The sequence below is a fragment of the Protopterus annectens genome, chromosome 3.part0, assembly GCF_019279795.1.
Source record: "Protopterus annectens isolate FY-2018-M chromosome 3.part0, PAN1.0, whole genome shotgun sequence".
NCBI lineage: Eukaryota > Metazoa > Chordata > Ceratodontiformes > Protopteridae > Protopterus > Protopterus annectens.
Window position 1 is genome coordinate 1,340,313,197 of NC_056731.1, and position 17,490 is coordinate 1,340,330,686.

The following is a 17,490-nucleotide window of genomic DNA, read 5'->3' on the forward strand; positions in this document are numbered from 1 at the left end:
AGGATTTCTTTTTTAACAGTGTAAGGCTCCATTTCTACAAAGTTTTTACTGAAATTCATGTATGTCACAGCTGTGCAGTTGTAAGCATCATTGCATAAAATACTGTTGATGCTTTATATTGTGCTAACAAAGACATTCAATGCAGCAGATATGCTCATGAAGCCAGTTAGTGTAACACTGTCTGTGGACTTCTGCAAGTGTGCAATGCATCACCCAAACATGTCTATGCTAGAAGTACTCTTCATGTTGACCACAATGTATGTGACCAGTGAACTGAAGCATGTGGCACATGTAAGTTCATAACACTCTTGTGCAGTGCTACAGCCATATCTTAACACCTTGGTGCAGCTCTATGTTGATTGACATGACATTCACAAATGTGAATGCATGTGCACATTGCTATCATTTTCCTCTTCAATTGTACTTAAGTGAGTGGACAAAGCAACTTCAGGTAATGAAGAGTGCAGGGCCTCAAGATGATGTATGATGGACAGCAGAATGTTCCTGCCCTTCCTACATAGAGATTTCAAGGAGCACCTACTGGGCAACTGTATTGTCCTGTTAAGGATGTCTGGCATGAGCCTGCTTTAATGGTGAGTGATACCACTGATATCACCCATTCTGGTAAGCAGTTACAGCATAAGTACAGTGATCTAAAACATTGCCACCCCAAGCTGATTCACCATTGAGGAGTGAAAGTTCATTAGAAGGAGACCAGAATATACAATAAATGTTTTTTTCAACACAGTTGTAACTGTTGTCTTTGTATAATTTAGGGTACATGCTTTCATCTCCACTGGTGGCAAAGCAGCAGCTGAACATGGTTGGATGCTGCAGAAGGCAGGAGTGCCACTTTCAGCAATGGGAGATTTATTACATATGTGTCAGTCTGCTATAAATCTTTAAGAATGTGTCATTTTTCTGCAGGTGCAGTTGTGTAATAGAAGGTGAGGCCTCTGTCAATTCAGGCTTAACCAGGCAATGGCTCTGGTGCTGGGTCATCACTGACAAACAGGTCAGTACCTTAGCAGAGGAACCATCATCATCCTGATGCCCTCTGTGTGTGCTTCTCATGAGGTGGGGTGAAGTCGTCCCTCCAGGAAGTGGACCAGAACAGTTTACCCTGGTCTCCATGTATTACTTTGTGGAGGCAAGAGGTTGCTTAAGTGCATTGGCAACTGGTTACCTATCTTGCCAGTGAGGAGCACTATCTGGCATGGCTAGTGGTGTCTTGTGACTGGCAGACCACAATCATTTGGACTCTAGGGTGGCAACCAGACCATGGATTTTGCTACACAGGTGAATTATGCCTGGGTTTGTTACCCTCTGGGGTGGCCTGGCATCAGGCCATGCTAGTAGTCCACCATATCCCTATACTATTTTTCCCTGCTGTTATGTATCACTCCCTATTGATTGTTCATTACTCAGTTCTACTCATCACTACTTGTCCACCCTCTATATGTCTATGTCTATTCACTGCCCTAACCACTTTTTATGAACATACCACCCCGGTTTGTCTGACTCTGTGCTCTATGCTTGTCTGTCTGCCCATGCCTTTCTCTTTTTAGCCTACCCATAGTTGTCCATCACTACCTACCCCACCTATCCTTGTTTTGTAAATCTAATATAAATGCCTCTTTCCCAACAAAAAACAACACCATTCTTTTCCCTCCTCCTTTCATACCTTATGGTTAGCCTTGAGTGTTTCCATCTGCTTTCTGTTCTCCTATTCCCTACTTTTCTGTCTACCATATTTCCTCTCCATTTATGAGGAATTGGGTTCTGACTTTGGCCTACACACCCATGTTGGTCTATGTGGTGACAGTTCTGCTGCTCTTCTTATGTCAGACAAGTATGACATGCATTTGCACAGAGCTACACTTCACCTGTGAGCATGCATTGATTCAGCCTTGTTAGACTGCCTTAGTTGTGTTGTTTGTTACATCACTCACTCACCCTTATGTAGCACTCCTCCTGCCACTGAGCAGACTAGCAATGTTTGGACTGCTTTTGGTTCACCTGTACTTTCTTACACAGTCCTTTGATTGTTATGTGGGTGCTTTTCAATAACTAATATATGTCTAATTAGCTGTAAGTCACTTAGCACAGTGACCTCCCTGAAAATTAGTACTGCACATGGGATCAGCACTTGTCTATTGATACCCTTTTATACTCTGTCTTATCTATACTTCTATTTGTCTCTTTTTGTTGTTAAGAACATCAACAACTTTATTCAATAGTTCCTTGACATCTTTAATTCTTAACTTTCCTGTATGTTTGACATCATATTTACAGGAGAACACATGGCATGTTTTCTGCTTATGTTGCTGTCCTCTTTTGACCTTCTTAGGCCTGATAAACTTTTCATATTTGGCTCTGTGATTTTCATCCTGTACTTCCACCCTTAAGTCCCCGTTTTATCAATTACAGCATATGTGAATCAGTCTGTTCATCTCCTAACTTAATTTAATCCTGTATTACCTCCATTTTGGCCTCATCATTTGAATTAATGTCAGCCATGCTTTTATTATCTTCACTGTCTTTATTTGCAGTCATTTTTTTCCAGTCAAATATCTTGAAATCTTGTCCATTAAAAGAGAACAATTTTTCCTATTTGGGCTGTCTGCTACTTTATGGAAATATTGAAGACAGTGCTCAAAGAATAACACTGTACAGCTGGCACAAAGGTATTTTCTATGGTATTCGAATGTGTGACCAATGACCCCCCAACCAGCTGAATCACCTACACTGGCAGTCACATACAGTTAAGTAGAGCTGGGTGGTTAATGTTACTGTTTAATCACATAATACATCTTGTAATGCCTTCCAGGTCATGCAACTGGCTTTTACTGAGCAGACAATGGGGAGCCTCTCTAAAAGCCAACAAGCAGAGCATCAGCAAGTCACAAGAATGGAGGCTGAGCCCCCTTACAGACACACAAACACACATACATGCAGCACAGTTATAGGAGGTGGACTGTACCTCAGTCCATGTTGGAGTCATGTGCATCATGTCCTGTTCTCAACAGAGCAAGTGTAACTGCAGACTAGTGCTGATGAGCTACATTTTCCACCTAGACAGGAAGTGGAAGAGATAGCCGTACTCTGCATATGATTGCAAATGCACATCACAAGTGCTGCACAACACTTGCAGTTATAGTACAGTTATCCATTGGAACAAACATCTGGGTACCACCATCATCCCCATTTTGTAGCCAATGCCCCCATAGTGCAGCACATAATCTACATGAAGTTGAAGCCAATGGAGACATCAGACACTACATTATATACAACACTGAAACATATACAGCATGTACCACCAGAAGCTGCCCAGGAGGAGAAAGTCATGCCAGGACCATAAACAGTATGCATGACAGGGCCAGGAAGCCCAATGGCATAATGGAGTCTTCCCTAAATAATGCACAACCTGATAACATTTTAGTAAAGAAGGGGAACTTTTCTATATGATCTTGTATGAGAAGGATTGTGATACAACTATTCTGTTCTTCACCACAAATACCATTCTGCAAGAAAAGTGCACCTTAAAGATGCTGTTCACTGATAGGACCCTTTGCACTAGACCCAGGATCTGCAGGCAATTCCATATTGTGCACGGGACAATCAAACTGCCATCCAACAACAGAATAGTATACCTAGTTTTCTTCATCATGGTAAATAAGACAATTCTTGACTATTCCTGTATGGTCCATCATCAAAGAGCTGGCTACACTATGGGTCTTTTGCATCTGACTCCAGAATACATCCTAATCAGCTTTGACAGTGCAGTAATCTGAGCTGTACTGTAGATGTTCACATCTGCAACACCCAAGGGGTGTTTATTCCATTTGTGCAAAATCTGTAGAGTGTCTTCAGAAACAGCACCTGGATGATTTATATAGGTCAAGTTCTACATTTGCCTTCTCTGTTTGCATGCTACTAAAGTTAACATTCAAAGATGTCTATGTTGTGAAGCCATTGTTTCAGTGCATCATAACAAGCCTTCCTGGGGAATGCTTCAGACTTCCTGCTGCTTATATATTGTTATGGAGCTATTGTTTTGTTTCAGTGTATCATAACAAACCTTCCTGGGGTGTGCCTCTGACCTTCCTGCTGTTTATACATCAAAGAACACCTGAAGACATGTACAAGGGTAGCAGTGGCAATCCAGCACAGTCCTCTCCATTTCTGAAATGTATCTGAGCTTTTTAGCCTACATTTAGCTTGCAAAAAGAATCACATGTGAGTATGGCATCACAGGCTATAGTTTGTGCTTGGGAGGTACACTGTTGCACCGTCAGCAGTGGGAGAAAGACTGTACAGGTGACAGGTGTGAGTGACATTCAGTGTCGAAGAAACATCAGGCTGTGTTAAGAAAGAATCGTGTAACTGCACTCTTTGACAGGAAATCAGAGTTCAGCAGCCCCCTGTAGTTTGTGAGGCCTGCTATATATCAGTCAATATAAATTCTAAATGTAAACTTTCACTGTTATAAACAGGCATTACGGCCTTGTTATCTACATACTAACAAAGGCAACTATGCTTTGTAAACTTTGTACATTTCTCTCCTGAAAATTGCCTTGGATTCCATTCCCTAAGCATGTTGTCACCCCTTCACAATGACCCACACATGTGATTTGGCCATGCTCTCTGTTCGACAGCAATGCTCAGCCATGATTAGCTTCTTAATCTCCGTGCCTTTCAGTACAGTTGAGGAGCATGTCAGACATTGATTCCATTGATGCCCTGCATGGGTTGACTAATTCATGTTACTGGGCTGAGTGCTGTCATGATGCATGTTGGTCACATACTGGAATTCTGTTCTCTATTATCAAACTAATGACACAGGGTTGAACAGCACAGGAATTCCTCTGGCTGTACCAAGATGCATAATATACTACAAATGGACAATTTTGATGTTTTGCATATGCAGCTCAAAATGAAATTTACACTCATATTCCATATACCTATCCCATTTCCTACTTAAACATGATAGTTCTACAAATGGTAATATCACATCTCTAAAATAACCACTACGTAATTTTCTTATATTTCATTTACTCAAAGCCGGGTAAATAAGCCACACTCATTTTTTGTTAAATTAATAAAAACACTTTTATTTATAAATTTGTATTCTTTTCCACAACAATCCAAAGAGAGTTAGGTGTCTTAGTTTAAATATCTAAGTTGAGTTAAGATGAGAAATATTGCTGCTAAATGAATAGCATTAAACTTTCAATTCCTCAAAAGCAGCTCTTATTGCAAGATAACTCTTGGGAGTGGGATGCTGGGATGTTGTCTCTGTATCACATTCTGACATCATTTATTCTTTGAATGGATCACAAAGTATGCTAAATTATATTGCTATATGACTTCAGAAAATCAAAAATAGTACTATAGTGCTATAGTTCTGAGGCAGCATTAATCTTGCCCCCTCATTTGGCATTACATTTTTAGATCCAATATTAAGTTTCCATTAGGCACACTATTCAGATTACTATATTAAATGTTATCAGAATTGTTTTCACAATTTGGTAACATCTGGAGAACCCAGAACTGAACCCTGACCTGAGAGGCCACAACACTAATCACTGCACTACTGTGCAATTTAACTTTAATCCATCACGGAAAGTGAGTCAATGCTATCATAGTGGAAAGATATTCTTTTTGTCAATGTATATTCCTTCAGGGATTGTATCAGCAAATACTGAATAAACCAAAAACAATGAAACACCAAATACTGAACACACAAATATGTCATAAAAATGTTTTTGGAAAGAGCAAGCTCCCCTGCACCCCCATGTGGGAGGCAAGAACCCCCACTCTCCTAAACATAAATATATCAACTCTACAATCACACCAACTTGAAGAATGGGGACATCTCCCTAAAAATGGGAATAACTGCTGGCACACAAATAGAATAACATTGGAAAGCATTATCAAAAAGAAATATGAACCTATAAAACCAAATGACCACACCACAACTCTAGTCACAAGCATAGTAAACCCAAACAAAAAAGTTCTAAAAATAAATTTTACATTGGAATTATATACCATATGCCAAACATTCAACCTTAATATCATTCACTCTGTAATACCAACCAAAAAACAGTTTGACCTTCTGAGCATTTAACCAAACAAATCATACCCCTTTCAGAATAAGCATCTGCTGTATGGCAATGGAGTCCATCATTAGGGACCTCATTAACAAAGACATAGGCAGTACTCAATCCCAAACCAGTCTCAGTTTATTAAAGGCAGATCTTGCCTCCTAAACCTAGTAGAGTTTTTCAAACAAATCACTGAGGTATTGAGCTCAGACAAATCAGTTTGGACTGCTTACCTGGACTTGGCCAAAGCCTTTGATACCACTGCACATGCTGACATCATTGATAAGCTAATCAAACTAAATGTAAACTCTTTGTTACCCACTGGACAGCAAACTGGCTCACTGACAGAACCCAGTCTATTTGTGTTGGAGGCACAGTCTCAAGGAAAAGAGTAGTTACCAGTGGCATACCCCAGATGTCTGTACTGTGACCAATTCTCTTTGGATTCTACTTCTCTAATATCAATGGTGATACCTAGAGCCTGTAAATGATGACGTTTACTTATGATTGCAACCTGGGAGCCATCATAAACACTCCAACTGACCATCATATTCTCCAGGAGCACCTAACAACCAGGTGATGCTTAGACAACAGTCTTAAATTAAATGCCAAAAAATGCACTATTGTATCCATCAGTTAACATGGGCACCAATGATCCTATCAATTAGGTAATGGCTCCTAAAAACTGAGTCAGGCATTAGTGATTCAGGTACTTTCATCAGCACTGAACAATCTTTTGACCCACTAAGTTACCACTGTTCTTATGAAATCTTTTTATATAGCTACCCTAATCACCAGGAGTATTTCTTCTAATTCTAAGAAAGTCATCATCCCAGTCTACCCCTCATACCTTATCAGGCCAGTTATGTATTATAATGCCTCTTTGACATGTACTTATCAAAATATGACCTAGCTCAAGAGACAATTAACAGCAAGTTCACTTTGAGCTACCCTGACTGCCCTAAAGCACTCCTATTCTTTTCCACGTCCTGTTGACTTTTGTGAGAGGACATCTGCTTAGCCTACAGAGCCTTGAAGGATCTGGTGCTAGGCACCCTTCTTCACAGCCTCAGAAGTAATAACACTCATTCAAGAGATATGAATGCCCACAACAATATAAATAGGACCTGTTAGTGTGATAGATATCTATCACACAAAATACCTCCTTTATGGAACAGACTCCCCCTTGGTATAAAACATAGTTCCCTGACCCCTTTTAAGCACAATTTGGATGACTAGATGGGTGAATATAAATACACCCTCTGGTCTGGCCCCAAAAGCCATTAAGGAAAGGAGACATAACTACATCCAAAGTAATTCATCCTTTTGCGAATCTGGCATTAATTCATGTCTTGGTAAATTCAAGTGGATCATGTGGCCCGGCTGCAAATGGTCTATTGCATCACCAATCTAGTTGTAACCTATGAACGCATGATGCTGTGTTTTTAACCTGTTTCCTTTTTTTTTTTTTTTTTTTTTTTTTTGCACAGACACCATTATAAAATGGAAAGGCACATGAAAAACACATAAAAAGACAGAAAAAAAGATACAATTTAAGCACTCAAAACACATGTCCATGCATATATTGATTGCTTAAAATTGCCTCTGTATGTAATGCACTTTCTGAAAAAATAATCGCACTTGTTTCTCATCCAGTGTCATCTGCCTTTGCTTTATTTTCAATAACTCATTCGATACAGTCTCTTCTAAGGTCAGACTGATGCCAAAAAAATTCAGGTAGGCTGCAGCGTGTTATAAAAGCAACTGCTAAAGCAACATTATTTTAACATCATAATCATCAGTATATTTTTATTCTTTGAAGAAATTCATGGCTTTATGTTACCACTAGATTTTTTTGTCACTGCTAATTTCTTAGCTCATGAGTCAGTCACCTGATATAGCAATTGTATGCCTTTAGGTTATATACTAGGGTAATGCAGTGCTGCAATCGGAGTTAGCATACATTTTCTGATACAGAGCAGTTGAATATCATAATAAAAGGAATATTATTAACTTACATTCATGTTTTGTATTTGTTAACTAGGTAAGCCAACTGGACACAATTGCCACTAATTAGGGAAGACAGAAGAGCATTATCTGGTTAAGTAACTTATACACAGTGATGCAGTAGGCAAATTGAATCTGAGAGAGGGAGGAAAGAGAGACAGACAGACAGACAGACAGACATACTGGCAGAGAATATCTTAGGGTAGACTCTTTTGAGACCTTTACTAGCTGAAACCCTGGAACAGCAGGAAGCAACTCATTAACAGCTCATAACTATAATCCTCTGCACTAACAGACTATTCTAGCTTGGTCAGAGTAGTGTATCTGCAGAACAAATGTCTTCATTTTGTATATACCCATTAGAGGTACAGCATTGTCATAGAAAAGTACTTTCAAGGAAATCTGGGTGATTAAAAACATTTCTAGTAGATTACATTCCTTCCTTGCTCATATAATGGCACATATTAGATTGAATAGGGAGTGAATAGACAGTGTGCCAAATTCCAGACTGTTTACAGAGGAACAAGGTGGTAGGATAGGGTGAAGGCTTGCAGTATTTGAGATGACACATTAGTGGTATCACTCTGCTATAAGGGTAAAAATGTTCATCTGCTGATATTAGAGGGGTAGTAACATTTGCCCTTTGCTCCAACTGTCAGTACTCTCCTCTAACACTGATGCATTGGGCAGTAATTGGTTTCATTTTGTTAAAACTTTGCACAGCCATCTGCAGTTATGATGGAAGTATATGGCATTCAGTATACATTTCCAGTGCAAAGGTAACTCACATTAATGTGTAGACTCCATCATCACAGACTAGTGACACCAAATATTTCAAAATGTATGGCTGGTAAGTCTTTACTACACAAGAAAATGTAATGCAAACAAAATAATACTGATTCTTTTCTCAGGAAATAGATAACAGTTAAACCATTAATTCATGTTTCTTCTAAAAGGAGCTTTTATTGCTAGAAGATAAATGTTGAGTATTATAACTGCTGTGTTAAAAAATACTCACACAAACAGTATCCAAAGTACAAGCAGGTTTTAAAATGTAGTGTTTGCAGTGCCTAATTAGTGGGAAATGTACTTGTTATTATTTACTTAATGCCAATTTTACCAGTAAAATTCCCTTTCTAGTCTGTACTTAGGTAGATTAAGATTACAGTAACTGTTTATTTTAGGAAAGATAATAAGTTGCTTATCTGCTAATAAATTGAAATAGAACACATTGTATCTGGCTACCCACAGCCCATCTTCAAGAATCAAGAAAACACTATTAATGTGATTTTATTGTTAATTTACTAGTTTGTCCAATAGGACACCTTCGGTATCAGATTATTGGCATTATCTGACTGCTAATTGTGCACATGACATTTAAGAAAACGTTAGCTTTATCTTTGTGTATATGTGCTTTGAAATATTTTGTTATTGCAATATATGGCAGTGATTTTAATCATATGTACATATATTTTTGTTACAGATATGTCATGTATTTGGAAATCATCTTATTCTGGAGGTAGGACACATATTTATTTTTTTAACTACTAACAATCGATGACATATGTTTAATTATCTTAAAAAATCTTCTGTTACCACTTCATTTTACACAATGTCATACAGAGCCTTATCTTTTTCAATCGTTTAAGTGTAGCCACAGAAACTCATCAGCATTTGGTGAGAGATGCAAGGCCCATAAAAGTGCATGACTGCAGTTATATTTTGGGGAATTATATCCATTTTTTTTCATGAGGTACCAACATATCATGCAGCATATGATGCTCTAGGTACCCAGGTGATTGGTTTAGCTGCACAGTCATAATGCAGTTGCCTTAATGGAAAGTTCAAAAATTACTTGCAAACAGTTAAACTACAATCTTTAAATATGGAATGGAGAGAACTTCTGCCTTTAGTTGAAACCCCTGTCCCCTGTTATCATTTAATGGAAAAGGAATCACTTGAGATCAAAATGGGTCCCTGACTAAGAACAATATATCTTGCAACAATTCTAAATGAGATACTTTCTGAAGGCTGTATAAATACTGGCATGTTATACTATAAAATTTCCCATAAGACTGCTCATTTGATTAATATCTGGTACCATGCTCTGTTCCAAATTTTCTTAATTACAAAATGTATATTTACAAGTTTTGTGAGATTTAATCTTGAATACAGGGAATGCTCCAGTAGAGCAGAAAATGACTGTTGTTACCTGGAAATGCAGCTAGTCTGCATATGATGTACCCTTGGTGAGTATGATGTGACATGCATATTCCATGAGGCCAGTCTAACTTGTTACTCCATAAACATACCCAGTATCACATTTACATAATCAATACAGTGGACAGTAGCAGTACCAACATAAAATATATATCAGCAAGATGCTTCATTATTTGTTGTTTTGTAACTATTTCCTGATGAATCTGCTGAAACAATGCTTAGCCTTTAAAAGATTCTACATTTTGATGAATATAGTTTATATTCTTAGTCAGAGGCACTGCAAACAATGTAATTTCCTAACATGCAAGAAAAAAACATTGCTAAACATTATATTTGGTAACCATGAGTACAGATTCATTTAATTTTTGAAATGACATTTGTTGCTTTATCTATTTATAAAAAGTATTTAAATGAGTAAAATGTAGTATAAAATCAATTCAAAATCCACAATACACACCTAAACAGACCAGTAATGTAGGATATAATAACAAATCTGAGCTCAAGAATAAATAAATTAAAAATTAAGAATTCCTAATTTGGATACAGTCTAAATATATCTTCCTGAATATACAGCATATTAGGAATTTCCTGAAAGAGCACTGGGAATCACTCCTCTGAAATGGGGGTGGTAGCTGGCTCCACAAATGTAAGCAAAAGACAACTTGTCTAAGGTCTTAAACAAGTTCATATAACAATCTACAGCCCTTCACAATACACTATGAGATAAGTTAGTAAAGCATAGGGTTTCATCAACTATTTTAGACAAGACCCAGACTGTAAATGGAACAACAGGCGAGGATCAACATTTAATAACTTGTGCTTTCAGTATGAGTTATCATTGATTTATTAATTATTTATTATATAATTGTATTATATTTATTTATTATATAATTTATTAATTATTCCAGATATTTTGTACTCACCAATTATCACATAAACAGTGCTCTTCCAGGAGGGAAGTTTATTCTTTTCACTTTCACTAAAGTGCTTGATAATCTGACTGTATCATCATGCCTTGTTGGTATTCAGCCTGCAACACATTTCTGAGGCATAAAAATAATTTCTTAGCATGCATGCCTGCATCATAGTTATCATAACATTTAATTAAAAGTATCGACCAAAGAAACACTGAATATGAAATAAGTAACTTGCTGTCTGTTTCTTTGAAAATTATAATTTATGAAGATGCTGCTTCTGTGCTGTACTTGCTGGACTGGACTGGATCCAAAGTCTTCTTGCTGGCTGTTTACTGCTGAATCAGAGACACAGAATTTTGCATGACTGCATCTGTAGTCTGTTTAAAGCACCAAATTGCACACTGATAAAGAAATATATTTTGCAGCACAATAATATTTCACTGTAAGCACAGTTACTAATGAATAACTTATTTTTATAACAAACAAAACATATGACTGTAGTTTACAAATTTAATGTGCAAAGTTTTTCCTTCACAACTGATATGGATGATGGCTTTATGGCTTTTCATTCTCCAGTTACCTCGGAACCTGAGTTCCTACCAAATACCTCTAACATAGTTTATATACTGTTATTCTCATGCACTTAAGATCCTGTTTTTTTCTTTTTCTGCTGATACTTTACTTTCCAGACTTGTTTAAGGAAATGTTTTGTTATAAAGCAGTATTGTTCTTCTGTAAAGCCATTTCTGCTGATGTGAAAATGTACGCAATCAGAATTGATTTTCTGCTGATTTTTTATAAAAAGATGTTCATTAACAGAAGTCTGAAAGGAAACATCTGTGCAAACTGTTTTGCTGATGATATTTTTGAGGAACAAATACTGTGGAAGAACATGTTTTCTGAGGAAACAGCTTTGTAAAAGATCACGTATTGCTGAGTTTATAAAAAACATGTCTTTTAATAGATATTTGTAAACTGTTCTGCAAACATGAGAAAAGCATGTAATACTTGGTTTCCAGAATTGATTTTTAGGCTTGTTTCTGATGCTGTGAAGAAGCCTGTCTGTTATACATATAGTATGGATGCCCATTTTACATTGCTAAACTCTATACATATATTCAAGCAAGCATTTTATTCTATGCTTTATCATTCAGCATATTTACAGCAGAATTAATTTCAATCTATTATTCACAGTTCACAGTCTAACAATTCCCTCTCTTTATTTTAAAACATACTCAGAACACTTTATACTTGTATGTATTTTTGATCAGATTATATAGAAAACACATTAGGAAACAAAACCTTTAGTTTTCTTTTGATACAACAAGTCAAAATGCAGTTTTACACAGTTAATACAATGATAAAATTTATTAATACAAGAATTGGGTGTATCTAACAACTTTTTCTTTTGCAGACCATTCTGTAAAAATATTCCACCAGTTATGGGCTGTGTCTGCTATAGTTTTATTTTTTAACTTGATTAATTTATACTTTTTCAATCACAGGGTTTAATTTCTGACTTAAAACTGTTCCATTAACACTTTGCAGCTGTTGAATTATTTACTTTTATTAATTGTTTTATACCAAAACATTAGAGATATACTAATATCTATAAGAGACAAGAATTGGGTGCTACTGCAAGCATTATTTAGTGCTAAAAACATAAAGTTTCAATGTCATTTTAACCATCATCTTTCTAAACTGCCCATACACTTTAGTTGACAGTGAAGTGAACATTTTAAACACCTTGGTAAAGTACTGAACTGGGCTTTTAATACTTAAGGATTTAAATAAAATTGTTTATACACTGCAGAATGCTGCTTACATATTAGTCCATTAGATGTATGAGTACAATCCTTTAATATAATTTTTTTCTAACTGGGGTAACCAATACTGGTACAGCTAAAATGGTGGTCTAAAAACTAGTGATAAAATTATAACTTGACAAATTACTTTTGAACTTCTTACATTATAGGATGTATTTGCATAGACTGCTTGCTATGTATACATTTCAATCTAGTAGGTACTCTGGACCCATTTATTAAACATGGTTTTTCATATATATTTATGAGACATTAATTTTATTCACACTGAATTTGTTTGCATTTGTTTATACAAAGACTGCAAAGCACATTTCGTCTAATCTACAAATTTAGTAACATTAACATCAAGCAAAATCTTGGAAAATGTTATGTCTAGTTAGAAGTATCTAGTGGAATTGCCACCAGAGGCATAACCTGCTATTTCAGGTATTAAACTACATACCCAACAATCAGAAACATTCATGCTTTTTGCTAAAAACATATTAAAACATGATGACCAGTACTGCTAATTTTTTTTACATATTTTACTCTCTCTCATATAGCTTTAATAAACCAATTTTAAGCCATCTCTTGTATAGCTTTAATAAAGCAATTTAATGCTAAGCAATACAAAAATAACTAACATGATAGCTATTAGCAACTTGTAAAATATCTCAGCCTGTCAGGTTTAATCTGTTTACCAGTGTTTCTAATGCACTAATACCTGTCCCCCCCCAAAAAAAAAAATAGTGTCAAGATGGAATGAGATATTCCCCCAGATTCACTATCCTTCCATGCAGAACTAGCTTAGTCCTGCACAGAAGTGGCTGTTTAGGAGAAGGACAGCAGCGTGCCATGCATATTAATGAAGGCCCACTGCCTGAGCTCCTAAATTTACACGGAGCATGTACGAGTGCAGGGGTGTGTCTGAGAGCAGAGCTATCAGAATATACACGCCCCTGCAATGAAGAACAGCAGAGTATGAGTAAGAATGAGCGAGACCACTCATAGGTGTTCGCATACCCCCAACAACATCCCCCCACATTTACAAGAGCAACAGTTAAACATAAAATATAAAGAATATTTTTTATGACACAGATTACATTTAACCATAGGTGCGCGGGTTTGCCCATCACTTACCTACGGTTAATGCAGCTTAAATAGCACAAGAGGATAAAAAGCAAGATATATGCAAATGAAGCAGTACAGCAATAGTGTAGTGAGCAGAGCATTCGCCTTATGAGCAGTCATTCCCGGTTCAAGTCCCACTCCACTACAGCCCATTTTCCATGTCAAATCACTGTATGATCAATTTATTTTGTTGCATAACCTATGATAACATATATTTACAACATTTATATATTTATAACATATATTTGTGAACTGGAGTACTGCATTAAATGCAGATGTGAGGTGTCATTGTCATAATGTTGCAAAGTCCACAATAATCACAAGTACCCCATACAGTATATGTACACAGGAATCAGGGATACAAATGAAAGGTAAAATGTGTAATGAATGATAACTCCATACAGCTTCCAAATCCACCACCTTCTCAAGAACCATTAGACATTACTGTCTAAATTAGTGCAGTGGTAAGCGGGACTAAGCAAGTGTAAGCACTATTAAGCAGTAATAAGTGGGAGTAAGCATATTTAAGCAGTAGTAAGTGGGTTTAAGCCCATTTGCAAGAGGGTAAGCAATGTGCACACAGGTTAAGCAATATTGAAGCTAACTCTCTATAAGCATATTTCACTGAAGGTTAGCATAGCTTACCATTGCACAAACCCATGCAAACCCACTTACAATTGCTTAAAAGTGCCTTAATCACTCTGTATGCAACAGCTGCTGTTCTGACCAGAAACAAAATAAACAGCCTTTGCAGGTCTTGAAGCTAGGACTCTGTACACTATAGTCACAGTAGTTAACCACTAAGCCATCACAGCAGTGCATAAGATTGAGGTATCACCAAACAGATCCTCACTATAGGAAAATTAACTGAACGTGTGAAAGGAATCTATATACCATTTTATGTTGTATAACCTACTAAATAACATAACTATGTGAACTGGAGTACTGCATTAAGCTCAGATGTGAGGTGGCATTGGAATAAATTGTTGAAATCCCCTAATAAACACAAGGACCCCATAAAGTGTACATACACATGGATCATGGATACCAAACACATATATAACATGTAATGAATAATAAATCAATGCTAAAAAGCAAATAGTATGAACATTAAAAACTAAGCAATGCTAAACTTTGCACAGCCCAGCTTACTAAGTGTAAGCACTGTGTAGGCCAGCTAACTCAATTTGCCCATTGGTATACCCCTTTAAGCAATGCCAGCCTTAGGTAAGCATTTTACCCATAGCTTAGCCTTTTCAAAACCGTCCAATCACTGCAAAGTGCAGGAAATCGGCCCTATTTAAACCCAACAGGTGGGAATACATCTCATAACTGGTTGTAGCTTCCCCTTGTAGGCACTATGTCTGGAATGGGAGGGGGTGTGCGCTTTTGGATGCAGCACTGGGGCATCCAGGAATCCAGAGTCATGGCAGGACTCCTTGTGAAAGACCATGACCAGAGACTGCTGCAGGGCCAGTACCAGGGTTCCTAACACAATTCCGAAGCCTGGGACCATCTCACCCATGACCTCACCAGTGCCACTGGCATACCCTGAACTGGTGAGCAGGTCAGGCATCACTATGTTGACCTGAAGCGGCAAAAGGGGGATCTCTTGGATCAGTGGATCCAGGAGGCTAGGAGGACAGGGGTGGTCCCAGTCGTGTGTAAGTATCAGTCCACTACCTGTTTAATAATTGTCAGCTCATGTATATTATGTTTAGGTATGGCTAAATATTCCTCTTATGTCCTTCACAGTGGCAAGTGAGCATGCTGTGGACCAGGAGGCCCATGGATGTTGCTTGGAGCGGTTGCGACGAGAGGCAGGTTAGTAATGCTGCATGTACTGTCATAGGAAATAAATTTAAAGGTAGTAGTAAGTTCATTGCCAGTATAAAACCTGTATTGTTTAAGGCATGTATTGCATACACCAGAGAATATGGCAGGAAGCGTCTCATATAGGTTGTACCTAAATAAAAGCTTAATAGCCTGACAATAAAGGTCTAACAGCTGGACTGCATGTGTTTACTCTGGCATCATATAGTAATGTAGATTTGCAATCACTTAATAGTACTGGTGTATTAAGCACTGTTACCCACACTATGAAACATAAATAAATTGTGTAGGAATGTTTGTATATGACTGGTATAATCGCAAGAGGTCATATAGTACAACTGAGAGAGAAATAGACAGAAAACAGTGAAAAGACAGACAACAAAATCCAAATAGCATACTCAACTGAGACGTTAACTTCTGTATCTTTAGCACACACAGCCATGGTTCGAATCCTGGGAGTGGTAGTAGGCTGCATACAGAATCATACTCCACAACTATACAGATATGTCCAGATTGTCCAATAAATTGGCTCATATCTGCTTCCTGTCACCCTGTCCCCCTGGGAAATCAGTGAGATGATCCCAGATGTTTAGGCAGCAAACAAGAAATACAACTGATTGTCAGACATCTATGAGAACAAACCTGTCACTCTAGCAATTCCCCAAAATGTTGTGAGATTAATAAGCCAAGTATGTCCCATCTACACCCCCATGTTTTCAAGCTGTGACCAGAGTGTGTACATTAACAGAGTGAGATGTATGTGCATAATACTAATGTGGAATCTGGTAATTCATGTGGCAACATTCAGGTAGTGCTAACAAACATTGCTCCCACAGGTCTGTCAGATACCAACACTGTGCCTAGAAATAAAAGATTGATATCATGTACTGGTACTGTGTATTCTGTTATTGTATGGCATTGTGAGTGTTGCAGTTGCTCTGAATAATAAGGTATCACTCATCACTGTCACCCACACTGTGCTACATAATATAACTGTCTAGAAAATCCTGTATAAGAGTGTTGTAATTCACTAAAGGTTTAAGAGGGCAATAGTGGAAATATGTCCCGGTTCACCTGCATATGGCCAAGACATGCCCAGAGTCTCTGCAAAAAGAGATGGACAGGTATGTGCATAACATCAACCTAGAATGTGAGAGCATGTGTAGAAACAGTTAGTTAGTGCTAAACAATTCCTCCACAGGTATACCAGGTAAGAGATGTATACTGCAGGTAAAACCAGTTCATGCATATAATTGTTGACAGCCATACCACTGTCCAAAGTAGACAATAGGGTAGTGTACTAATACTTGTAAGGCACAGATAACAGCACTGACTAGAAAAGTAATGCGTACTACAGAAATATACTAGTTGTTAATTGACATCTTTCACTCCTCCCCACCATATCTGCAACAATAAACTAAATAACCAACTCAATTGCTATGTGCTGACTTAACTGTAATGTTGGGACATATG

General features: G+C 37.4%; 1 protein-coding gene across 1 annotated transcript in view; it reads left to right on the top strand.

Annotated features, from left to right (window-relative positions):
• LOC122796738 (desmoglein-2-like) overlaps nt 1-17,490 on the top strand; it is a 1,262,885-nt gene that overhangs the window by 326,527 nt on the left and 918,868 nt on the right. The window contains exon 2 of the mRNA XM_044065447.1: nt 9,598-9,633. Within this exon, the coding sequence (XP_043921382.1) occupies nt 9,598-9,633 (36 nt within the window). The remainder of the gene's footprint in view (nt 1-9,597; nt 9,634-17,490) is intronic.